Source organism: Symsagittifera roscoffensis, chromosome 7 (assembly GCF_963678635.1).
Source record: "Symsagittifera roscoffensis chromosome 7, txSymRosc1.1, whole genome shotgun sequence".
In the NCBI taxonomy this organism is placed as follows: domain Eukaryota; kingdom Metazoa; phylum Xenacoelomorpha; order Acoela; family Convolutidae; genus Symsagittifera; species Symsagittifera roscoffensis.
In genome coordinates, this window is record NC_087068.1 from 52,395,222 (window position 1) to 52,421,783 (window position 26,562).

General features: G+C 34.7%; 1 protein-coding gene across 2 annotated transcripts in view; it reads right to left on the reverse strand.

Annotated features, from left to right (window-relative positions):
• The window catches only part of LOC134851401 (growth hormone secretagogue receptor type 1-like), a 59,168-nt gene that overhangs the window by 16,756 nt on the left and 15,850 nt on the right, over positions 1-26,562 (reverse strand). The window contains exons 1-2 of one of the 2 annotated variants that reach the window (XM_063867467.1): positions 16,606-16,679; positions 15,513-16,015 (exon numbers count right to left, since the gene is read on the reverse strand). In XM_063867467.1, the coding sequence (XP_063723537.1) occupies positions 15,513-16,015; positions 16,606-16,631 (529 nt within the window). In that variant the 5' untranslated portion in view covers positions 16,632-16,679. Of the gene's footprint in view, positions 1-15,512; positions 16,016-16,605; positions 16,680-26,562 lie in introns of those variants that run through there. The other variant, XM_063867466.1, reaches the window with a different exon arrangement.

Here is a 26,562-nt window from a genome sequence, read left to right on the forward strand (position 1 = left end):
TTTCAACTGAGATTTGATTGAGTGCTTTAATCTTAAACACCAAAATGTAATTTTGAGAATTAAAGGGTTTCTTTGAAGACGCCAAAATGATTTCGTTTTTTACTCTACTTCAGCTGAACTCTTCAATTCTTTTAGTTTTTCATAAAAGACGCAAAACTTGCTTCCAGATGAGCCGCAGGCACTGTTCAGAGAACACGAAATCTTCAATTACCGACCCTTCCCTTTTATTGTAATGAGTCCCTAAAACTGACTTTGAAAATGACAAAATGAGTAGCTTTGAATGCGTCGAGGAAATTTAAGTTGGCTTTCAATTAATAATATGCGTAACTAATTTGCAAACTGCGTGGGAACCAACAAAACTAAGACCCACAAGCAAAAAATGAAAAAAAACTGCATCTGCATTAGCTAGCTTTATTTATATTCTGAAAAATGAAAACAAACTGTATCTGCAATAGCTAGCTTTTTTAAATTCTTGTTTGATGCGTTTTCTAACTGAAATAGCTTAAATATATACTGGGATTGTTTTAGATAATAATCTTTGATTGAAATGAAAAAAACTAAGTTTTAGGAAATTTTATTTTTTTATAACTCCGGAAAAATTTTTAAACAATTATAGCAATGATGTTGATGATCGTCTGATTCTGTGATATCCTATGAGGTATCACCATGGAAAACTAATTTGTCATTCAAGAATGTATTAACTTTGGCTTGAATAAATGGTTTTTCTCTTTTGCTTTTATAGCTACTGAGAGTAGTCCAGCAGTTGTTACTCTGAGCTCTCAGCTGTGTGCTAATGTCTCTGATCTAATGACCTTGGACACATCTAAAAATAATAATTGATAGCACTGAAGGTTATAGTTACATCATCCAATAACTGCTATTGCAGTGGCAGTATGACATACCCCCTTGAGTGAAAATAAATTTTTTCTGATATAAGAAATAATTTATAGTATCAAGAGTCTTAAACACTCAGTTCTTTTGAAGGTTTGTGATTTCGAAATGCAGAATTTTCTATTTCTTTAATTTTCTTCTGTATCAATTCTCCAGCTGGGATTCCAGTCCACACCTTTGTCCAGAGTAGCATAGCCAAATTTCCTCCTGAGAAGATGTCTCTCTAGAAGGCCCAATTTCGGCTCCGTTGACGTGTCACTTCGTTCTTTAAACTCCGTTAGCCGTCATCGATACTCCTGAAGTGCCGCTTTTAGTAGTGCTCCCTCTGTTATTTCTTTCGAGACCTCCTTGATAGAATGTTTCACTGGGTCCCCAAAGCGTTTTAGCTCCTTGCTCATTGTTTGTCTTGAGCTCCTTCTTACCCCTGCGTCTCCAACGCTAGAATCGTCTGATGCCCCTGAGGAGGTTCAAACGTTTCATCCCGTTCAGCGGCTTGCTGGCTGTGTCCCCTAAGCTCGTCTGTTCTCCCCTTTTGAGAAGTTGGTCCGCCAGTTGGTTGACTTTTTGTTCTCCCCTTTTGAGAAGTTGGTCCGCCAGATTTTCCCAGTCCGCCGGTGCCAAATTCCTATTCTGAAATGTGTCCAGAAAATCCTTCGGCCTGGTAGTCAAATCGATTTTCTTCAATTTGGCTTTTTGTTTATTTTTAGGCGTGGAACTCGATTGTACGTTTTTGTCCGGGGTATTTATTGCAGGAGCAGTTTGTTTGGTCGATGTTTCCGGCTGATCGACTTAGTTCATGTTTCTCGATTTTTTCTCTTTTTTGTTTAATGCGACTTACTCCTGAGTTTTCGGACCGGCTTACGAACTAGGTCCCCTTGTGTTTGTTTGCTCTTTTGATGGCCAGATTTAGACCCCCCTGATTCGGTGTCAATTAGGTTATGACTGTTTGGCTCTGTTGAAACCGGTCAATTGGATTTACAAAATCTGCTAATTCTACCTGCCGCCGCACTTCTTCATCTGGGTCGATGTCCTCTAGAATTTTGGGAGAACTTCTTTTGTTGTTCCGCCGATGGCCTTTTCCTTGCGTTCTGTTTGTTGGTCCTGTTGTAGACTAATCTTCACCTGAGTGATATCCGATTTTCTGTAAATTGACCCTGCAAATTGAACATTGTTTGTTTCCATTGATATTCCCCCCTTCAACGGTTTTGTGAGCACCTGACCACTTTTCGTAAGTCGTCTTTACACAAAATCGTCTTTTTCGGCGACTGTGTGCTCTCCTCTTCTTTGTCCTCGATGAAGTTTTTTCCCCCCAGAGTAGATCATTTCCTTCCTGAGCTCCGGGTTAGATTGTCCCGTTTCGTCAACGATTTTCCAAACATCGTTTTTCGCTGCGTCTCAGCGCTCCTCATTCCAACGAGCGTTTGTCTCCAGTAGCTCTCTAAGAGCTTTTGCTCGCTGAGGATCCCGATCCGAGTGCACTTGCTGCTTGTACTGTTAGCTGGTGTCCCGGCTGAGTTCCCCCTTTTTGACTATCTTCAAATGCTCCCTGTATTGATAAATCCTCCGTTTGAGCTGTGACGCTGCTTGTCATATCTGGTGCAACTACGGCACTCTTCCGCTAGATTCACTATGTCTTCATGCATATGCGGCCACCACAGATATTGTGAGACTCCCAGCATGGCTTCCTGGCCCAGATGACCGCTTTGCATTGGTACTGCCAGCCTGTCATTCACCAGTATGCAGTCGTCTTGTACTGCCATCTGTGACCACAGCGGATTAGTACAGGGTCCCATCAGCTCGAATTCTTGTTTGTCCCCCCGTTCTATGAATCGTCTCAGCCGATCCATCCAAGTGTCCTCTGAGGTCAGTTCTGGGAGAAGGTTTTTGTTAAACAGTTTGGAGAGGCTGTCTAGTGTATCTTCAGTTTGCTGCTTTTGCAGCTTCTTTTCTTCTTTCGGTCTATGAATGTGTCGTTTGGGCGGTTCTATTGCGCACACGTCTTGGTCTTCCTCCATTTCGTCAATGGTCGTAAGGTCCACTTCAATTACCTGTACATTGCTCAGTTTTCTCTCCTTTGATTGGGCCGGCACTATGCTTATCGGTATTGGTACGCTCTTTTCCGTATCTGCCACTAGTTCTCGATTGATGTTCTGCGGAGTGCTCGACTCCCCCCCAATCAATTGCAAGAATAAAAGTAGCCTGTTGTCCGCTTTTTTTGTTGTTCCTATGATAATTGCAATTTGACCCTTGACTGGTTCTGTTTCGCTATCCGAACTGTCCCTATTTTTCCGACTTTCTCGAATCATTTTCCTGGTTCGTTGCAGAATTTCTGTGACCTCCGTTTCCTCTGACAGTTCGTTTTTATTAGATAATGATCGATTCCACTTCGGGTCTAGGATCTTCTCCTCCCTTTCTTCTTTCCTCCATTATTTTGGTTTATCCGACCACCAGTCATAAGATCGATTGAATTTTTCTGACATGTCCTTCCATGAGTCTGTTTTTTTTTCTTCTGATTTTGATTCGCTGAATTTTTTCCGACTGTCTTTGCAGTTTTGTGACACGACTGTTTGTTGGGTTGAAATGAAGAAAAAGTGATCTGTTTTCTTTGTGAGTTGCTGTTTAGCTGTTGCAACGGTCGCAAAAGTTGATTTGTTTTGTACCAGTCGAGCTTTGCTCGTTTTTGACCGCTCTGGTTGCCATAGCAACCACTAAGCGATGAATGTTTCGCCATATTCCTTCTAGAACATTCTAGAAGGTTTTCGTTCCGGTTAAGCCGCCCAGTGGTTTTTGTAGTCTACTGTTCATGCAGTCTAACGCTTTATGAAAGGAATTAATTGTTTCTACAACAAATTTTTCATCTAACTCCGATTAGGGCTAAGGATCATTTCAAGGATCACGCGACAAATAATCGACTATCCCCATGTCCTTCCCTGGGATGTGAACTATTTTAAATTGATAGGGCAATAATCTATCGACCCATCGGGTCAACCGTGATTGATTTAGTTTTTATTTGATTTGTTCCCATCTAGGGCTGAAATTAAGGCTTGGTGGTCTGTTGCGATGATAAATACTTTACCCAAAAAGTAATGTTTGTATCTATCAATTGCCCAAAAAACTGCAAGTAGCTCCAGTTCAATTGTTGAGTCTTTTTTCTTGAGTATTTAGGTACCTGGATGTAAACAAGATCGGAACCCCCGAACCTTCATCTGTTTGTTGTTCTATTGTAGCTCCCAAGCCTTTTAATCCTTGTCTCTCGATTAGCATCATAGTAGTGAACTTTTGAAATATGAGCTGCTGCTTTTCTTGTAGCATCAAACACAACTGTGTGTTGATCCCCCCACTCAAATTCTTCCACGGGTAGTTCCATATTTTTTTAACTTTTTCTTTTGATTCTCCTATTTCAGGAGTGGACGTAACTTTTCCGTTAGACTTGCTGCGTTTGCGATGAAATTTGCTGGTGATTTATACTACCCAGAAATGGTCTCAACTTCTTAAACAATTTTGGTAAGGTAAGGTTTAGTACCGCTTCTGTTTTTGTAAATTTGGTCTAACCCCCGACTCCGAGAGATGGTGTCCTAGCCAGTTAACCTAATTTTTTAAAAGTTCGCATTTCGAGAATTTCATTGCTAGATTTTTGTCATCTAAATTTTTTTAGCACATTTTCTACTGACTTTCCGTGTTCTGTTTCATTGCCTTTTGTTACAATGAGAATATCGACCAAGAAACAAAAGGTGTTCTTTGCGTGGTTAGTCGTTCTGTCCATGGCTTTTTGGAATTCGGCTGTCATATCTGCCAAACCATAGAACCCTGTGAGGAACCTATATGTTCCGGTAGCCTTTCCACCGACGATATTGAATTTACATTGTTTCGCTGTGTCTGCAGCCAATTTTAACTGACTATACACATGTTTCAGATCCAACACTGTGAAGTAGAGTGTGCCCTCTTTGTTTTCTGTAAGTATTTGGCTGACCCCATCAATGAGTTCGTCTACGTTGGCATTTGATATTTATTTTTGACAATTGTCTGTTTATTGGCTTTGCATCGAGCGCAAATTTTATCGAATCATCTTTTTTTACTGTTATTACAATTGGAGCTATGAAAAAACCGCTGGTACATCTTTCCAGCTTAGTAGCAGTTTTTCAATTTATTTTTCCACCTTATCTTGTATATGGACTGGGATTCTTATCCCTTTTTCTCGAATAGGGCGCAATGGGTACTTAAATTTTGAGCTCACTTGTGATTTCTTCGAAATTCCCTGTCTGACAAACAAATTACTGAGTTTATTAAAAAATTTGTTTTTCCAACCTTCAGACTGTTTGCACATGATCACTTCAAACCTTGATAGTTCTTTTGGAGCTGGTTTCTGTGTGGTTGCGATTCCCACTTGTCCTTGTAGATCAAACCCCATTATGCATCTGGTTCTCCTTTCCGTCACCAGAAACGTGGCTCCTTTTACTTCCCATCCTGCCGACCGTAGATTTGTCTTCACCGCCCCCAACACGCAAATCGGTTGTTTATTGTAGTCTACGAATTGAATAACCAAGTTTAGTTTATCGGACGGGATGAATCTCGCTTTAATCGATTTTTTGTTTATCTCCTTTGTCGTTGCCCAATTCAGAAAAGATACTGGACTTCCAGTATCTACGGTCAATTGAATGATTTGATTGTCTATTCTCACCATGGCCGTTAGTGATTTTACTTTGTTTGATGTTGGGTCTCTAAGTAGGCCAATTTTTTGAACCCTCACTATTTCACCAACGAGTTGTCTGTTGTTTTTGTTGATTCTATCCCGCACATATTTTCAGATTCTTTCGGCTTACGGTCGGTGTGGTTGTATGAACATTACTTCGAAATCGCTACATGAACCGAAGCTTTCTCTTATAAAATTGCATTCCTCCTCCGATCTTTTCGAATCTTCTGCAACTTTGCTCACTTGTTGAGACCTGCACATCTTTGCGAAACGGTTAGGTTTCCCGCAGTTTTTACAAGTTTTACTCAATGCCGTGCAACTCTTCAAGTGCCCCTGATCAAATGCCCTTCCGCATCGATTACATGGTTTTACTCTTCCATTGTAGTTGTTAGGTCTTGTATAGTTTGGTCTTTTATTACTATCATTTATATTGTTGGTTTCTTGTACTTCCCGACAAATTCCTGACAACCATCACTGGTTCTTGTTTTATTTTCACCCCTGAGTTGTAACTAGTGCTCGCTTCTACATTTGCTGCTAAAATTGTCTTCTGAAACGCCTTTGTTGTCAATTTACTATGTTCGAACTTTATGGCTCTCTTTAGTACCTCCTCTGGTTCTTACGTTTCGAATGTTTCTTGCAGCGTCATGTTTTTCATTTTCGATATGAATAAATTTCAAACGATTTCATTTTCAAGTGCTTCCAATTCTGACCTGGCTGCTTGCGCAGTTAGCGCCGCATGAAATGCCTCCAATGTTTCCCCTTGCTCTTACATTCTTGTGAACAATTTGTATCTTTCGTATGGTACGCATTTAACCTTTTGAAATAAGACCGATGCTAATTCTGTGATTTCCCTAAATGACATTTTAGAAATTTCAGCATGAGGGCTTTTCTGCAAGAATCTTTTCTTCCTTTCTGTTCCAAGCGAGAGAAATAATCTTGATACAAGCTTCTTCTGTACTTCGTTATAATAAACATTATGGCCAACCCTAGGGCCCCGTGTTCTTCTCTCCTCATTCTCTAGCATCACACGGTCTCTCACTAATTTATCTCTGAGGTTTCTGGCTGTCGTCGTAGCTTCATTTTCTCCCTCTCGTGGCGTGTCTGGTCGTGGTGGTGGTTCTTCTAAAATATCTTTTGGATCCTCCAGCATAACTTCTGGGTTTACCTTTCCTTTTACTGTCACCGCTATTAGATGTTGTTCGAACCAGATTTTAAATTGCCACGGTGGATATAAATTTGCTGTGACCCAAATTACTGGTAATCCCATATCAGTAAGATTATCCTGAGCTGAGAATCCTGCTGTCTGCGCCATGTGATATCCTATGAGGTATCGCTATTTAAAACTAATTTGTAATTCAAGAGTGTATTAACTTTGGCTTGAATAAATGGTTTTTCTCTTTTGCTTTTATAGCTACTGAGAGTAGTCCAGCAGTTGTTACTCTGAGCTCTCAGCTGTGTACCAATGTCTCTGATCTAATGACCTTGGACACATCTAATAATAATAATTAATAGCACTGAAGGTTACAGTTACATCATCCAAGTACTGCTATTGCAGTGGCAGTATGGCAGATTCATTCATTACTTTTATGACTCAGAGGTAATACTTCAGCCCTCAATCCAGCCATTTGTCCGTATAAATTCCACTATTGACAGTCAGCCATCAAACCAAAAACTTTGCACTGTCCATTCTTCAATCGGGTCGAAAAACAATGACGGTCATTGCCACAATTTTTTCCAAAACATAAACCTCGACTAGAAATAAAAAATATTTGGAATTTTTTAATATTCAGCCCCTCAACCGAGTCAAAATAAAATCAGAAAAAATTGTTGAAAAACTGTTCCATATTCGTTTCTCTCTATTGTCCTTTTTCGTGCTTTTTGTGTGTATTATGTATTTGAAAAATTTTCTTAATATCATGGCCCAAAAATTACACAAGTATGTCCATATGCCTTGAATGCAGACCATAGTTTCAAAAAAACTATCATTACGGGTACCCTAATGATAAATTTTTTGATTAAACAATGACATGTTCAGCTCTTCAGTGAAATCAAAATAAGCTAGTTTAATTTTCTAATTCCACGCTTTGCTTTCCCATCTCCTCGTCCAATTAGTTTTTTTCTTATTCCAATAAGAAACCCTCGAGCTTCAACATTGAGCCAGAGAGAAATTTTCCAGAGAAGTTTCTACCAAGACCATTTATCTGGCGTCTGCATTATCATAAAGTTTAATTGTCCTGCCCACTATGATAATGTTCTACCAATTTCAATCTTTTCTTATACAATTTTATTTCATAACATTTGAACAATTATACCACACTCAATGTCTGTCTTCTCAATAGTTCTTAGATAATTTTTCCAGTCATTTTTTCTTCAAATGAGGAAAATGTGGAACCAATTGTCTTGCTGATAAAAATCTGTGAGGGTCATTTCCTTCAGGTAAAATAACCATATTTCAGATTTTCGAAAGTACAAGTAATCTATTTAATTTTTTCTAAAAAAAATCAACGCTTCAACTTTAATTTGTACTAAACAGGTAGCCAATGTAGACTAGAAATTTGATAGCAAGAACAAAGCGACATGCCAAAGTTTGAAATCTTGCATTTTTTATTTGGATATTGGAGAATTTACTGCGTACCGATCAGCAAATTATTCCAAAAGTTGAGTCAGGTGAAATTTAGAACCTTTCGAAACTTAGAAAGCAAACTGGCTGAAGCACGTCAAATAGATCTGGTTGAAATAATTTTTGAGATAAAAAGAACTAACCATTGTAACCCTGTGACCAATCATTATACAAGGAAGGAAATTTGCTTCTTCCATGATTGCAACGTTATTCAACTTATAATGCAGAGTCTATTTGGTTATCTTAACGAAAACTCGATTTCAATTGATTTTCATCCTGACGCTGATTTACATGCTAACTTGATCCCCTAATTGAAATAGCATTTTCAATCTTCTATGAATATAATTTGGTTTAATTAGAATTTTTATTGTTGTAAAGAAATCAAAGTTGCTAAAAAGAAGGTCCTAGCAGTGGTAAATAACAAAGAGGCCATACAGCTTGCATCTAGCTCATTTGCTACTTAAATAGGTTTTTCAAAGATGTGTTTTGATCGTAAGTAAATTTCGGTAGGCAGGATGGTTTTCGTCCCTAAAATAATTTATCGGTAGTTTTTTGTATTGCTGTAACTTTTTCGAAAACTTTACTAAGAAAACTTATTTACGCAATGGGTCCGAATCCTAAAACACTTCTGAGTCAGCGGCTGGTATCTTCCGCATCGGTTTTATTTTGGTTCTCTGGAGAAAACAAAGTCTGCGAAACTCCTGTTAAAGGCAAAATGACAAAGTTACTTTCAGTCTTCCCAAGCTTCTTGATTAAGTTTACAAAGCTTAGTGGGTAACAAAAAATTGAGCAGACATCCATCAAGTCGATCCATTTTTACGTCGATCCATTGTTACGATCCATTGTTACGTATGATATGACAGGGCATTTTCGTTCCGAAGTTTTGTTTCTTCGCATTTTTTTGTTCTAATTGGTGGTTTGGTTATTGGAGAAATAATTGATCACTTCAATTAAATGCTTAAATTCACCACGTACTTTTGGATATTTACCATAATTTATGGTTATAAACAAATAGTACAGCGACACACAAAATTTGTGAGCGTGACATTACACAAAGAATTTTCACTCAAAACTAGAGAGGTTTAAAAGGATAATGTAAATTAGTTGAATAATACTTAGTTGCATATATAATAAAATTAATCAAATACACAGTATCAATTGAACATAAAATGAAACACTTTTCTACAGAAAAGTTAGAATAAGATTTAGAGAAACTATATCTAAGCAAAACATACATAGCGGGTGTCGTACTCAACACCATGGTTCAAGTCGGCGCGAAGTGGCCTTGAAGACTACCACTTAGCACGATGCTGCAAAAGATATCATAAATGGTAAATAAGTACGAGATACCGAAGGTCACCTCATGACATTCCCCGCGCAAGGAAAAATGTAGCGATAAAGGAAGCTAAATTTGAACAAACTATATCTAAGCAAAACATAAAAAGCGCGTGTCGTACTCAACACAATGATTCAAGACGGTGCGAAGTGGCCTTGAAAACTACCACTTAGCACGATGCTGCAAAAGATATCATAAATGGTAAAAAGTACGAGATACCGAAGGTCACCTCATTTCTGAGCGCCTATTGATGTTTTTTTTTGTTAAGATTCTTTTTTTTCAGTTGGTAATAGTTTTTGGATTTTTGTTCGAAATTAGCACATATATTCAGTTTATCATTTTACTTTTTTGATGATGAAAACTGGCTAATTCTGTTTATTAAAACGGAAAAAATATTCATTTAGTTTTAGGTTGTTTTTGATGCGCAGAAAGAAATTGGGAATTAACTCAATGTGACATAATTTTTTCCAAAAATCATTTTTTTAAGATGTTTTTTAGGTTTTGTTTGTTTGAGAAGGTTTTTCACAAAGAATGATTTTAGACGTGAGAAGCTTTTGATCCAAGAAAACAACATTTTCTGCATCAAGCTTGCGCTTACACATGTTTTTTATTATTAAGTAATTTTATATTATTAATGGACTGGTGACTCAAATCAATGCATTTTCAGCAAAAACTAACTAAATGCTGAAAAGATGTTTGTGGTTTAAAAGTTTTGGGCGAATTGAAGTTTCCAATGAGAACAAATTAAGATTGCAAGGATTTTTACAGAAATTTCTAACAATTTATGGTTTTTCTGGCTGATAGATGTTTGTAAAATAATCAAATTATTGAGGTCGTTTTTCTCACAAAATATAAACACAGCAGGCTTTAAAAACGTCAATGCTTAAATTGTTTTTAGCAAATGAAGCCTTGATTTCACAAATGAAGCCTCTGCCTTAGCTGGAAAATTTTGAACCATTAATGAACCGATAAAGTTCAAAAACAAAAGAACATGGGTTAAATTACTAACCCTCATTTGTTATCGAGGAGCGTCATTATTCCGCGCTGCAGAAAAAATCAAGTTAAAATCTTGCAACTGCTGAATTTTTAAAAGGTCTACTTCTAAAAAATCTGGCATTCATAGAAGCACAGTGAGTGGTTCTGGGTTGTAAATCAATTTCTGTGTTGTCGTTTTTATAATATTTTAACCAGTCTGCTTTTTGGTTCAGAAATACGTCTGGGTGCAGACATGTCAGCCTCCAAATCGTCTCATTTAATAGCGCTGAAAGACAATACTTGCAATATCTTTTCACTGATAGATTTCTTTTTTTTAAGAAAGCAAAGAAAAAGTTTGAAAATTGCGTGTATTGGGAATTAGGATTCGTCAGTTATAAAAAACCAATTAAATTAAGACAACTTGAAGTGACTGCTGAGCTTGACACAATAACTGAACTGTTGAATAATCGGAAGCCTTTAAATTATGAAAATCTTTAAAAACTAAAATATTGGCAAAAATAAAGCTAGGCAAAAAAAATCATTTGTACTTTGTTGAACAGATATGCTGTTTAAGTTGTATACTCACAGACACGAAGAAGTAAGTTTTTCTTTTTAGTTTTCACTTGTAACAATTGATGACATGTTGTTTGTAACTATCAACTTGTAATTATCAAAATTTCCGGTCGACAATGAGCATAGACTTAAAATTTCCCCGTTGTGATTGAGATAGGCCTGCACTTTAGACTAAAATTGAACAAGATTGCTCGTATCAGGTTCTAAACCTCAAGACAAAAACTTTACGTCAAAAAATTGATTAAAAAATGAAAAAATCTCCATTTGTTTTTCAGTTTTTCAGTTTTTAAAACCTATTTGCATCCCCTCAAAGTATTATCCTCGATAGTTATACCAAACTAAAGTATTTTGATGATCAGAGATACCACACCACCAAAAGAATTTTTGGTATTTGAAGAATTACAAGTTTGTGAATATGTAGATTGCAATTTTTTTTCTGGTTTCTACTTTGCAATTCAGATGCGAAAACTTATATGAAAAAATATACAAAGATAGTGCTGTTCCCAAAAGACTTTTTCAAATTTAAATTTAGTTTAAATATACAAATTCAATTTTTTTTTGCCTGATAAGAATAATTTGTTTTGAAGATAATGATTTTGAATTACAACAACGTCATATGATTACACTCACGGAATTTTCACATTTAATTTGCATCTTACCGTTTTAGTTTATGGAAAACTCAAAAAATCAAAGCATCGTTCTTCTGAATTGGACACGAATTCACTGCAAAGATTGCTAACTGGCGGTGTGCAAATGGCATTCTCATGAATACGCAACTAAGCTTAAAATTTGAGTTCAAAAATCGACCATATAGAAGCAAAGTCGTAATCAAATTATTGAGATGATATAAAGCAAAAAAGGTCAAATCAGCTCTAACAATAACCAGTTATTGGTGGCTGGTTTTAAAAGCAATCACTCTATTTCAGCTGATCAGTTTTCGCTACCATCGCCTGCTGCAATGGCGAGAACCCGTGATCGTAACAAAACTGCAAAAACCAATATAAGTGGTTTTTATCGACAGACCATTTTTTCGAGCCCCTGCAAACAGATGCAATTTGTCTATTTGAGAAAAGAAAAAAGTCAATGGAAGATTCAATATTGCTGGGAACATGAAAAATGTAGTTTTTGAATCCTAAGCAATGTTTGACTTTGTGACTTCCCGCATATAAGAAAATGAAAAAAAAATCGATTTCAATGGATTTCGTGGTCTATAATGTTGTAAATATAATCGATTCCCGTGTTACGTTCAGGCAACAAAATTGGACTAAAAACGGTTTGAAATCCATTTTTTCTCGTCAAAACAAAAAGCATTATAATTAATTTTGAATCCATTATAATGGATTTTATAATAAGTAGGAAATCACATTAAAATGGATTTTTTTTCCACTTTATTTTTGTTTCGCGCGTCGTTTTGCAAGAATTTCAGCATTTATCAAGCATTTAGCATTTTTTTGCAAGAATTTCAGCTTTTATCAAGTGAGTGATGTGAAAACTTTGCAAAGCGAGTGTACGGCCTGGTCTAATCTATTTCAAAGTTTGCCCCTCCCCCCAAAGTTTGCCCTTTGCTCCCCTTCAATCCCCCTAACGCCCTAATGTTTGCCCCTTTGCTCCCCTCCCCCCACTGAACCCCCCACCTGAACACCCCTCCCCCCACCTGAACACGTTACTTTTTTTTGGGGGGGGGGTTTGTTGTAAATGGGCAAACGCTAGGGGGGGTAATGTTGAGTAATATAAAAAAGTAACAAAAATATCAAAGTTTGGTAGAAAAAAATTCAATTGAACAACAAATAACCAACGTAACCAACTTTAAATCAAAACGTAGAAAAGACTCTTTATGCGTTGAAATTCGCATCTCAGTAAAGTGGAAAAAATCAATTATAATTTAGTTTCAATGTCAGTGTCCACAAAAGTGAAAATAAATCGATTATAATGGACGAAAAAAGGATTTTGTTGCTCCGAAAAACAGTAATATTATACTCCATTTTTAATTGATTATAATCGATTTGTTTTCACTTTTGTGGACACTGACAAGGAAACTCAATTATAATCGATTTTTATTCATGGAACTCCAATGCGGGTGGTCTTTTAAAATCTGTCCATCTCAATTTTATACTAATTGTGCGCAGTACATATACAAATTCTTGGTTTTTATCACCGCGCACATTACAAAGCCAAACTGTGCACTGGATAGGCGCACAATTTTGTGGCTGTATGTTCCTGGATTGCAGAGACAAGTCTTTAAACATGCCAAATTTTGTCCGAACGATCAAAGAAATTGAAAGCATACAAGAAGAACAAAAGGAGCGTCCTTGTTACAGAATCCGCTTACAATTCATAAATTACACGGCTTGACCTTGTAATGCAATCACGTTTTGCTGACCAAAAAAATAGTGCACTCGAAACAGATTCTTTATTGCACTGATAAATTTTATGGGAAACGCCGTACTTATTTGCCTTCGAACAAGCCGCCTTGAATGTTTTTTTTTCATATTTGAAAGTGAAAGCGAAGGATGTTTTTTCACTTATGCCGGAATTTCTATCCCAAAATTTCATTACCAGACCAAACTGTGCACTGAATAGACACATTTTTAAACGTGGTAAAAATTTGTCGGAACAATCAAAGAAAATGAAAGAACAAAAAAAGAACAAAGGGAGCGTCCTTTGTTGCGGAATCCGCTCACAAATCAAAACAAGAGTGCTCGTATCAGGGCGAAGCCCTGAATGTTCCGACTGCCTTTTAAGGTTTATGGAGCAGCAGTAATAACATAAGAAAATTAAATGAAATAAAATAAAATGAAATTTTTTTTTCTAAAATTTGAAATTTTTTAAATGAAAATCATCCCCCCACACGCCATATAAAGTACAAAAAGAGAGATTTCGTTCCTTGTAACAAATCAATTATGGCAAATAAGCTTCCTTCAACTAATTTGGAACGATTTATAAGACGGATTAAATCTCCGCTTACGCGTTAATAGCGCGAATTATATCGCGCGTTAATTGTCCCAAATTGGTCAAAATGACCAAAATGGCAATCTTTAAACCCTCATAACTTTACGAAAAATGATCACAGGTAAAATATCTTTTCAAATTTAAGCTCAGGACAACAATATCTTTTGAATGATATAAAAAAATTCCGTCAAAAATGGCTAGTTAAAAAGTCGAAATTTGTCTGAAGAAAAAAAAACCCACCCCGAGCACAAATATTCCGTTACTTTCGTATCGAAAGTCGGAACAAAAATGCACAGTTTGGCCTCGTAATGTTAAGTGTTATAGACGAAAAAAATCATGCTAGATTTGCTTTAACCTTAAAATTGACTGCAACGGGCTCGGGCTACCCTGCGTTGGATGATTTTGTCTCCTGGGCTATTGTGGAATGGGATATATAGACATGGTATAGAGAAGTAAGCGATATTAAGTCATGAGACCGTTAAGTACCCGGGATGACCAAAAATACTAGTCATACAATTTCCATATATGGAAAAATGCTAGTCATACACTTTCCATACAATTCCATACGTACAGAAAATTGCATGAAAGGTCTATGATTAGTATTTTTTTCATACATGGAAATTGTATGACTAGCATTTTTCCATAAACCAAAAATATTGATTTTTTTTACATTTTAATTTCTTAAAACTTTTTGGTATTGAGACATAAACCTTGATTACTCAAACGTAGTAACCAACGGTTTGGCCGTCTCGCATTAAAAATGGAGGTCAACCCGGGTACAAAGAGATATTTTACGCTTCTGGTATCCTGTAAATTGAAGAGCAAACTGCTTGTCTAGAACAATTTGGAATGATTACTTTGCATCTAGAGTTTTAATATATTGCGGTTTAATTATCACAACTTGAATAATAGTGGTCAAAGTAGACCCTAATTCAATCACCTATAATTCTAGAACAAATGGTCGCAGATTAGGTTGCAACTTGGATGCAAACTTAGCTCGTAACTTTGAAGGTCAGACAACTCTAACAAAGCGCGTTAAGACTGAAACAACATTGCGTGCTCCATCTAAATAATAACTTAGAATGTAAATCAGAAATAACAGTTTAACCGGGTTACTTTATCCCGTTGGATAACAATTGTGGTCAAAGTAGTACCAAATTCAATTCCCCAGAAAATAAAAACAAATAGTCGCAGCTAAAATCGCAGCGTGAAGCATCAATATCTTACAGATGGTATAAAAAGTTTACCAAACACGACCAGTTAAGAAGTCCAAATGTGTCCAGAAAAAAGTTGTCAATCAAACGCCAACCCGGGCACAATTATTTTTTTTTCTACAAAACTTGAAACAATTAGTTTCAATTCCCGTCACTTTCTTCGAAACTCGGAACAATTATAGTATCAATTTCATTCAATTCATAAGTAATTTGATTTTTTGAAAAGATTTTGAGTCGTAAATATCTCCTAGAAATCAAACTTACGAATTGCGCTGCTTCTGGTGGGTTGACAAGTTGTCACCCCCGAAGTCAGTTCGGTGACCTCGAAAACCACCAGGTTGGGAACGGCCGCCAGACCTCCGGCCACTAGCGCCAGAGCCGTCAACACTCTCGCCTTCTTCATATTGATAGTGGCGCTTTCCACGAACGGGAAGCAAACGCTTATGTATCGATCGATCGCAATTGCGACGAGAATAAACATCGAAGAATATACACAAAAAAGTCGCCCATAAGCGAACAGTTTGCAAGCAACAATAGAAAAATATTGGCATTCAAATACTAATTGGTAAACATGCGTAGGCAGAATAAGCGTGCAGCTTATCAGGTCCAGAACTGCCATAATGAAGATAAAGTGGTAGAGGACTTTGATTTTGGACGTTGACCTGGGATCCGGCCGCCTCCGGAAATGGACGAAGATGAGGACTCCGTTGCCGATGCCTCCGATTACTATGATTGCACAGGTGTAGATGATCAACACAGCAGTGCCCCTGAAACATTCAAAATAATTTCTTGTTTTGCTATTTAGATAATTAGTAACAAGTTCAGTTTAGTATTAAGTTCAGTGTGTCGATTTGAGTGATGTTTGCTTGAGAAATTTAAATGAGATCAAAAAGCGGTTCTTGGCTCATGTTTCTATCAACTCCCGGGTCGACAAAAAATGCGTATCATACAATTTCATACTATGAAAAAATTGCTTATCATACTATTTCATACTATTTCATGGACTCAAAAAATAGTATGAAAATAGCAAAATAAGAATTTTTTTCATACCATGAAATTTTATAAGCATTTTTAAATAACTTTTGAAGTAAAATGATTTTTATAAAAACGTAACATTTTTTTAGCCCAATGGGTTTCTTTGTCAAACCAAATTTTAAGGAGGAATTTCTATCTTATTTAAGATGTCTTTTCTCCGCTATTCAGAGAGGGAACATTTGATACCTGAAACTGAGTTCTGAAGATCTGTACACAGCTTTGATTTCAATTTTATTCCAGAAGCAAATATACAGCTCGAATAAACGTTCTGAAAAAAAAGGAAATGTTTTTCAAGTTGCTGGTCAAAATAAGTCTCACTTACCATTTTTGAGTCACCGGCGACGCCATGTAACAACTGAATAATTTAATTTTTGAGTTATTTTTGTTAGCATTAAAAAAGACCACACACCAGTTACAATATCCTGGCGTTTATAAAGTGGTAAATAAAATCAAACAATGATAATTTAAGCATGATACCAAAGGCAACTACATGAATTCTTTCGCTTCCATAGCTATTGTTCAATTTTTAGTCTGATTTTCAAATGTCTGAGGTTTAAGAGACTAGCCAATGCAATTGTAAAAACAATTAACACTTGAACTGTTACTTTGGACACATGTTTTGCATGATTAGTGAAGTTCTTGGAAGCTTCTGTTCTAAATTATAGTAATACCACCACCGAAAATTGAAGTGAAACCATATAATTCAACAAGAAAATTTCAGAGTCTTAAGTTTGTTTATCGAAACAATTTTTAAAGAATTTTGAGTTTCATGGTTTTATGGATAACTTATTTTCAAAAGGACATCTGAATTTGCGTCCATTATATTCCTTTTGCGTCAGTTGCTTACTCAAAACCAACTTCTAATCATTTAAAAAACTTATCTCCAATTTATTTATCAAAAAGCTGTGTTAATATATGGAATGGCTTATAAAACGTAATGGGTCGAAATTGAGAAACAACAAAAAATGATTCTCAATTTTCAAAAAAAACAGACCGTTCCAGAAAATTAAAAAGCAAATTTGATTTCTGTAACGTTAGGGAGTTGCATGTCTATGAACTATTAAAATGAACAACAAAAATCACGAGAGAGCAGCACCCGTGCTTATTAATCAATAAAATAATCAGCGGTTAAATATTTCTTGAGACATACGCATAACAAACGTCAATTCAGATTACAAAATTCTGAAAAAAAGACGTTTACTATTTTATCATTTCTATACATAAGACAAAACGTTTATTGAGGCCTTATGTCAAAAAAATTAGCAGAAATCAAGTCTGTATCGCATACGGGATCTACACATTTGTGATGAAAAGTATTTGATGAAAGTTTTTTAGTAGTCAGAAAATCAAGAGTTAGCACTCGATAGGCATCTAACTTGCCTTTTTGTTGTTCTTCCAAAATTGGATTATTTCCTTGTTATGAGTTGTATAAATACTAATCGAGTCTGTTCTTTTCTTGAAAAGGAATTTTCTAAACAATTACAGGGGTGAATTGAGTAATGGTTGACAGTTTTAGGACTGTCAATCTTTTGAAAGTATCAATCAAGTTTGCAAGGTTGGAAAAACACGCGCCAAATTTCATACTTTTTGGTCATAACTTTCCATAAATTCTCAAAATAGTCCTTAAAATGGGAGTAACTCTAAAAAAGTTGCAAAATAGAACTTACTCAGGGTTTTTGCAAGCGTTGAAAAAACCGAAATGGCTATCGTACATAGTTGATTTAACTGACAACGTTTTTCCTAGAACATCAATCTCTAGCCATTTATCCCTGCGACTTGTAAAGTACAACGTGATTCAATTTTCGATACACAAATTTTTAAATACAAATAAGATTTAACTCAATTCAACTTGGAATGATTCAACTCACCTCACCGCACACAGTTCGCGTTAACTCGAAACTTGTATATAGCGCGCGTTAATTATCCAAAAATGGTCCAGTTAAGTCTAAATGGTCCAAATTTAAGCACCTATTAATTTACAAAACAAAAACCCTTAAGCTAAAACATCTCATCACGTTCTTCGAAAGTTGTAGAGACATATGTTAACTATGAAAAGAGACAGTTTGTATTGGCAAAACATTTAGTAGATCAAACCACATCTGAACTAATTTTAGATTATTGTTTAAGGCAGACAAGAGTGTTCGTATCACTACCAAGACGTATCACTACCAAGCCTTAGAGACTGCTCGTATAAATACCCTGAATAATTCGACGGCTTTTTAAGGGTTATGTAGTAGTGTTCGCTTTTAAAAAACCGATGAAACCATTTTTGTGAGAGTTTTATGAAACGCATCTCCTTCACGATGTTTTAGGCAGAGTAGCAAAATTGAAAAAGAACAAACAGTGTGCCTCAGTTCAATTTAGAATATTTTTGTTGACGGATTAAACCTCCTCTTACAGGCTTTTCGCACGAAATATATTGAATGTTAATCATCCCAAGTTGGCTATAATGGCATTCTTTGAACCCCCATAACCTTACCAAAAAGATCACACGTACAAAATTTTTCAAAATTTGAGCTCGGGAAATCCATATTTTTTGATGAAGATAGAAACATGCGTCTAAATTTGCGTGGTAAAAGTAGAAATTTAGGAGAAAAATACCAGTCGAGTGCAATTATTACGTGACTTTGTTGGAAGTCGGTACAATAAAATCTCGCTTACCCGTTAATAGCACGAAATATAATGAGTGAATTAATATAAATTGATCAAACTGGTCAGCTTTAAATTTCTTTAATTTTATAAAAAAATTAATCGCATATGAAATTTTTTTAAATGAATTTTGAGCTCAAGATAACAATACCTTCCGGATGATAAGAAAAAGTTTCATCAAAAGGCAAGTTAAAAGTCGAAATTTTTCTGGTGAAAAGTCATCCTGAGCACAAGTGCTTTGTCACGTTCTTTTGAAATCCCGAACAATAACAAGGAACACAAACTTAGGTGTCGCTTTGCTCCATCTTTTGCCCTAATTTTGCTACTTTTTTTTTTCTTCATAGCTTTTTAATGAAATTGCGGGATTTTTTCAACACCAAATACACAAAAGTTTGCATGCGCAGCTTGCCTGCAAGTGAAAATGCGATTACTTTGCATAATACACGGATATTCGTCAATTTTTGCTTAGGCGCAGCACGTTGTTTTCTTCTCGATACATTTCGTGCTACTAACGCGTAAACGGAGATTTAACTCTATTAAAAAACGTTCATATTTGAATTGAGACATGCTATTTGGACTATTTATACTTTGCTATGTACTCTATCATCACTTTGATCTTCAAAAAGCGTGGGAGGATTGTTTTAAATACTTTGCTTTGTGCTCTTTCGTCACTTTGATCATTAAATAAATAGCGAGGGGAAATGATTTTCAAAAAAGCAAATTTTTTTACACAATTTTTCCTTTTTTCTAAACGTTTCATCGTTTTTTGCTCTGAGTGAACAATCTTCCATGGAGTTTAAAAGGCAGTCGGAACAGTATTGATTGTTCCTGATGCGAAAAGTCTTGTTAACAATATAATTTTCCTTTTAGTTAAAATGAAGGCCGCCAAAATGATGACTCGTTGACTAAAGCTATAAGTAATATAAAACTCATAGACTGAGCACTCACACACCGTCAGAAAATTAGAAAAAATAATTTAACACTGAAAATTGGTTACAAAAAAGATTTAACAAAAACTTGGTTATTTTGGCGCGAACTCCTACTCAAGGACAGAAAAAAATTTCATGAGAATAATTGAATTTAAAAATAAGCTGCTCTCATCTTCGTTCAGAAATTTGTTTAATAAAATTGCGTAGAAAATTGTGTTTTTTTTGGGCTTCGGAAGTTCTGCAACGTTCTCTAAAAACATTGTGGTGCTGACTCACTTGTTAGAGAAAAAAATTTGCAGCAAGAAACTTGGGTACGCTCACGCAGTTTATTTCAGCAAACTGACTTTTCGGCCATCATTTTTGGGTTATCAAAATTGCTCAAGATTAGATAAATTTTTGTAAATATTTTAGATTTATGGCATTGTTGAAGATATTTCACTTTTAGCGTTTTTGTAGAGCGGGAGTGTTGAAGATCTTTTATTTCAGATTGTGTGTCAAGATGAAAAAAAAACACGTCGAAGCAGCGAAGGCCAATACTCTCAGAAAAAGCTATGAAAGGAAAATTTCGAAACGAGCGTTGATTGGAACTTGGTTCAACGGGTTTTTGTTGTAGATAATGAAGTCGTTTTAATTGGCAATCAATTCAAACAGCGTCAATGATGTCATTCTTACTAATGATCTCAAAAATTTTTAAATTGTTCAGATAACTTATTGTCAAAAAACCAATTAGAATGAGAACAAGAATGTCAACAAAACAATTAGTAGCCCCAACATTGAAAAAAGATCCGACGATATTAAAAAAATTGACAAAAAAATTTTGCTTTGACGGATTGGCTCAGCTAGCATAAAAAACTAAAGTCATGAGTTAGTTTTTTTTGTTTGAACCGCGTTTACTGAAACCAGTTTTTTCTAATAAGATTATTATAATTTTGTACAAAACTGTATACGAGTTTTTTCAGTTTATTCAAGCCTCCTTTTTGGAAACATAGGGTTTTAAAGTGTTTTTGTTTCCCAACGTTGAAACCTTAACTCACAAATTTGCATCACTATAACCAATTGTACACTAAGTACCATGGTGAAAATTGGGGAAGAAAATAAGACCTGACTAAAACTAAGGATGCTTCTTAATCGTAAACAAACGAAATGAACAAAAAATACTTAAAACTAATTGTTCTTTTATCTGAAATTCCAATCTAGCTTGAAAATTTTTCACGTGGTTTAAAATAGAGGAGGGAAAAGTTGAAGGTGACATAGCAATTGAACTCATTTCGTTTGTCAACTCTTTGTACCGACTTGGAAGAAAATGACAAAATAATTATGCTTGAGGTGTGATTTCATTCAGATTTGTTTGGACTTTTTAGTCAATTGTTTATTACAATGGCAGATACTGATATCGTGAGCTCAAAATGATTGAGCAGTTTTACCAGCGACTAATTTGGCAAAAATAAATGGGTTAAATGGCTGGCGGTTTGACCAATTTGGAGTATATAATGAGTTCTATAATTACTTCATGCATGGTTCGTGGGGCAAATAAAACTATTCAAAGTTTAATAGGCTCAACTTGATCGGTGCAAACTTTTTTTAATTTATGATATTTTTTTGCTCCTGTAACGAAGCGTGTGGAGATTTAAGAATAAGACGAAAAAAATGTAGAAATTTTTACTTTTATCATAAAATATCTTAGAATAAAAGCTACTGCAAATACTTCAAAGTACAGTCAAAATAATCAACACGTCGCTCTAATACAAGCATACTTGTTAGTTTTTGATATTGTATCTGTGATGATTTTCGTTTTGTAAGGGTTACTGTTGTTGTTTCTTCTAACTTCTCAGGAAAGAACTATGCTGCAGGTTAGATTATTGGATGCGCATTCTTGGATAACTAGATTGGAGCCCTTTCAACATGATTTTGATTTTTAAAAAACCAAAAAATGTTAGACGTTCCGACAAAAAACTGGCCTTTAATATTTACAATTTACAGAAAAAAAAACAAAAAACTCAAGCTTGACGAAGAGCAAACACCCTCAATTTCCAAAATCAAAACAATCTTTTGTTGTAGATATTGAAGTAATTTTAATTGGCAACTAAATCAAATAACGTCAGTGATGTCATTCTAACTGATGATCTCAAAAACTTCAAGTTGACCAGGAAAATAATTGCCAAAAACCAATTAGAATGAAAACAATAAAGAATGTCAACCTAATTAAAAGCCCTAAGATTGTAAAAAGATCTTTTGAAACATAAAAAAAATGGCAGAAAAATTTCTTTAGACTGGCTTACCTATCATGAGAAAATCAAGATCAAGATTTAGTTTTTTTTACACTTGAACCGCTTTTTCTGCAACCAGTTTGTTTTAATAAATTTATTTTAAATTTTCACAAAACTGTAAACAAGCTTTTTCAGTTTTTCAAGCCTCCTGTTTGAAAATATTGGTAATACAAAGTATTTTTGTTTCTCAGTTTAAAAAAATTAACTCAAAAGTTTGTATCACTGAAACTAATTGTGTGCTAAGTACAGTGCTGATTTAAAATAACCGGACAAAACGCGTTAAACTTGAAATTTAAAACGCGTTTTTCTCAAACTGGGTTGAGTTTAAGTGAAAACTTAAGAAGACAAAACTTGCTTAAAATTTTACCAGAATTGATATGGTGTAATTTGTTTTGCGAAAATCGGGCCCAAAATTTTACCCCAAAAATTGGTCATTTTTGATTTTCTTAGTTTATCAAAAATTACGCCAAAAAACCTTGTCGATCACAGACATAATTAGATCAAAATGAGCCCCTTACGTAGCCCAACAAACTTTAAGAAAGTTATATTCTCCAAAAAAAATTTTGCAAATCGTTTAAAAATTGTTTTTAAATAAAAAGTTGCTGTTTTATATAGTAAAAACGACCTTTTTTGTCTATCAAACAAAAATAAATGAAATTATACAATGTTTTGGAGAAAATACCCTTCTTAAAGTTTGTTAGGCTACGTAAGGGGCTCACTTTGGTATAATTATGTCTGAGATCGACTGGGTACTTTTGGCGTAATTTTTGATTAACTAAGAAAAATCAAAATGACCCATTTTTGGGGTAAAATTTTGGGCCCGAATTTCGCAAAACAAATTACACCATATTGATTCTGCTAAAATTTTAAGCAAGTTTTGTCTTCATAAGTTTTCACCTAAACTCAACCCAATTTGAGAAAAACGCGTTTAAATTTCAAGATTAGCTCGTTTTGTCCGGTTAATTTAAATCAGCACTGTACACAAGTGGGAAATGAATCAGAAATGAAATCTTGATTAAACCTAAGGATGCTTATTATTCGGAAGCAAACGACACACACAAAAAGTGTTTGAAATTACTTGTATCTGAAAATCTGAGCTCGCTTTAATTTCTTTTCACGCGGTTTTAAAGCCAAGAAAACTTGAAGGTGATGGATCGTAGCATAGTTATTTGACTCATTTCGTTTATGAACTTTTTGTATCGAGCTTTGATAAAATGTTTGTATGGAATTTTGAGAAAATATTTATGCTCGAGGTGTGTTTTCATTCAGATCAATTTTGACACAGGTAACTGTTTTTTACGGTGGCAGCTATATAATGCGCTAAAAAATATGAAGCAGTTTAATAGCTACTAAGCTTTCCAAAAGGATATGTGTTAGAAGGGCTGCCGGTTAGTATAAAATGAGTTCTATAATTACTTCGTGCATGGAGCGTCGCGAAATAAAATCTTTCAAAGTATTTTTTCTAGTTTATGAGAAATATATTGCTTTGCTTCTGTAGAGATTTAAGAAGAAAACGAAAAAACTGTTGAAACTTTTAGTTTTGTCTTATAAGTTTTTAAAACAAAAACTATATTAAATGCATCAAAGGGCAGTCAAAATATTCAACATGTCGCTCTGATACAAGCAGTCTTGATTTTTTTTTGAAATTGTAACGACGATGATTTTTGTTTTGTTATTTTTGATTACTGAGGTTGCTTCTCTATGTGCAACTTAGACTGCACTCAGATGCTGCTGTTGTTTCTTCCAACTTCCCAGGAAGGAACTATGGAGCAGGTTGAATTTTTTGATTCGCATTCTTTGATAGCGAAGATCAAATTGGAGCCTTGCAACATGATTTTGATTTTTAAAAAATCCAAAAAATTTTTTTTGACCTATCGCAAAAAATTGTCCCTTAATATTTGCAATTTACAAAAAAACTCACGATTGACGAAGAGAAAAGATCCTGAATTTCCAAAAAGGAAACTGGTTGCAGTTATACATAAACAGAAAACCAAAAGGCTTCCAAAATTGTAAAAGTTTGCCGGTTTATTGGTCTATGAACTTATGTAATTTAAAAAAACTTCGATTTGTTTTTGAAACTCTGCAAAAACTGCCGCAACAAGCCGAATTAAAAATTTTTGTCTTGTCTTTTTTTCTCGCTTGAATTCATACCTTAGATTAAAAGAAAAATTAAAAGATTTAAAAAAAACAGAACTGCACATCTGGAACTGCCCGTCAAAATTTCAATATTGGGACTCTTGAAAAACGTTATTTGTAATTTCCATCTAGTATTTAATAATTCAAAAAACATATATACGGCAAAAAATGTAAATCTCTTTTCGAAAAAATGATGGTTTGTGGCTCCTGTCTATAAAAAACATAATATTCTTAAGTTCCACCTTTTTAATCTTTCAGTATTTTTCGTATCAAAACTATTCGATAGTTTTATGATTTTTGCTTTTTCAGCTTGTATTTACCCAGGCAAAAAACAAATAATTAAGTCCAAATTGATAAGTTTGTTTCAAGAGACTGCTGGCCGATTGATTATATAGCGTAGGAAAAAATTGAAAAAATTTATAGTTTCGTGTCTGATTCCAGGCAGTACAACCTAAAGATGTTTTATGTTTATTTATTATTTCCTTGGAACTTTATCTTTAAAAGAATGCATGAATGCTATGAAATGAATTAAATTAGTATCAATTACTGCATGCGCAATTTTGTTTTCTGCGGCATCTAGCACCTTGATGAACAAAAAATAACTTGTAAAAAAGGCAAGGCAAAAAAGATCTAAGCTAAGTGTTGATATACCAAATGGAAATGAAAAAAAAAAAGATTGTTAAAGATATAATTTACTGAAGTTTTGGATCTGCAGATTCATAGACATCTACAATTAGGCTGACAGATTACTAAGTAACTGAGTTCAACTCTTTTTTCGCTTTGCGTGTTTCAGTTCGAAAATTTAACGAATGTACCAGCCATAAATAAAATTGCCGAAAACAGATCAACATAAGAAAAGTTTTTTTTTGAAAAAATTAAGTTTCAATAAAGTTTTTGAATAAAAAGACCGGCAGTTTTATGTAAAAACTTTTAGCGCTTAAGTTAACTATTTATGTTCTCCATGCTGAAAATTTTTTTTCTTAGTAGAAATTTAAAGTATTAGCGCTTCGCTAAGTTTGAGCCTAAATAGTAAATATTCATACCATGTTCATACAAAATGGGTAAAAGTTTTGCAATTTTAAAATCGGAATAACGATTGAAAAAGTTTTGTGTTTTTTAAAATCGGAACTACGGTTGAATAATGGTCTCTTGGCAGTCTTGTTGTTTCAAATTTTGAAGAAAATTTGCTTGGGGTAATTTTTTTCTACAGACAAAATTTGACGTTTTAACAAGCATTATTGACGGATTTTTTATCATTCGAAAAATATTGTGTGATTGCCAATTTTGCGAATTGGGGACGATTAACGCGTTTTGTATTTTGTGCTAATAACGTGTAAGCAGAGATTTAGTTTGTCTTAGAAATCGTTCCAAATTGAATTTCGGCACTGTGTTTGGTCTATTTAAAACTTTCTTTATAGCAGCATATATCATTTTGTTTTTTCAAAAGCGTGTGAAGGACACCTTTCAAAAAATTCTAAAAATACATTTTTAATTTTTGTTTCTTTTTTTTGTTTCACATTTTGTTTTCAAAGCAAACACTAAACCATCGACTTCAAAAAGCAGTCGAAACATACAAAACTTCGCCCTTATACTAGCAGTGTTGATGTTAGAAAAAATTAGGCAACTAAAATCATTTTCTTAGAAAGTAACAACTCTTTCACTCAAATATACCAAAACAACGGTAATTATATCATTGACCTGTCTCTGCGCTCCATTGCCTTAACTCGTATTCCTTGAAATAAATTCTGTCATGTTTCCTATCAAGTAACATGACGAGTCGCAAGGCTGAGTTTAGGTGATTTTAAACAAGCAAAACCAGATTTTTACTCCGTCTCAGCACCCGATATTCAATTTTTAGCAACCGAGATAAATTTCTTTAAAATTTGCTATCTTTCCAAAGCTCAACAAAAGCGCGCTCCAAAAACTTTAGTTTTATGATCAAAATGCGCAGTATCAGAGTTGAAATAGAATTCCTTGTAGCGCTTTTAGCGAGCTCGTAAAACTAATTGGGTCCAAATAAAAGGCATTTTTTAATCAAATCCTCCTTTCTTCACAAAAAGCTAAATTTTGCACCAACGTGAGTAAATTTCTTCCCGATGCCATTTTGACCTAAACCAAATCTGGACTAAATAAATGTTTTTCACAATTCTTTTATTCCTAACTAACATCAATTAGAAGACCATAAAATCAGAAGAGACTATAGAATTAAACAAATATTTTCAGTTTTGAACTTGAATATGTTTCTTAACTCACTAAGTTTGGTTTTACTTCACAGGCAAAGACTGCAAATTTACACGT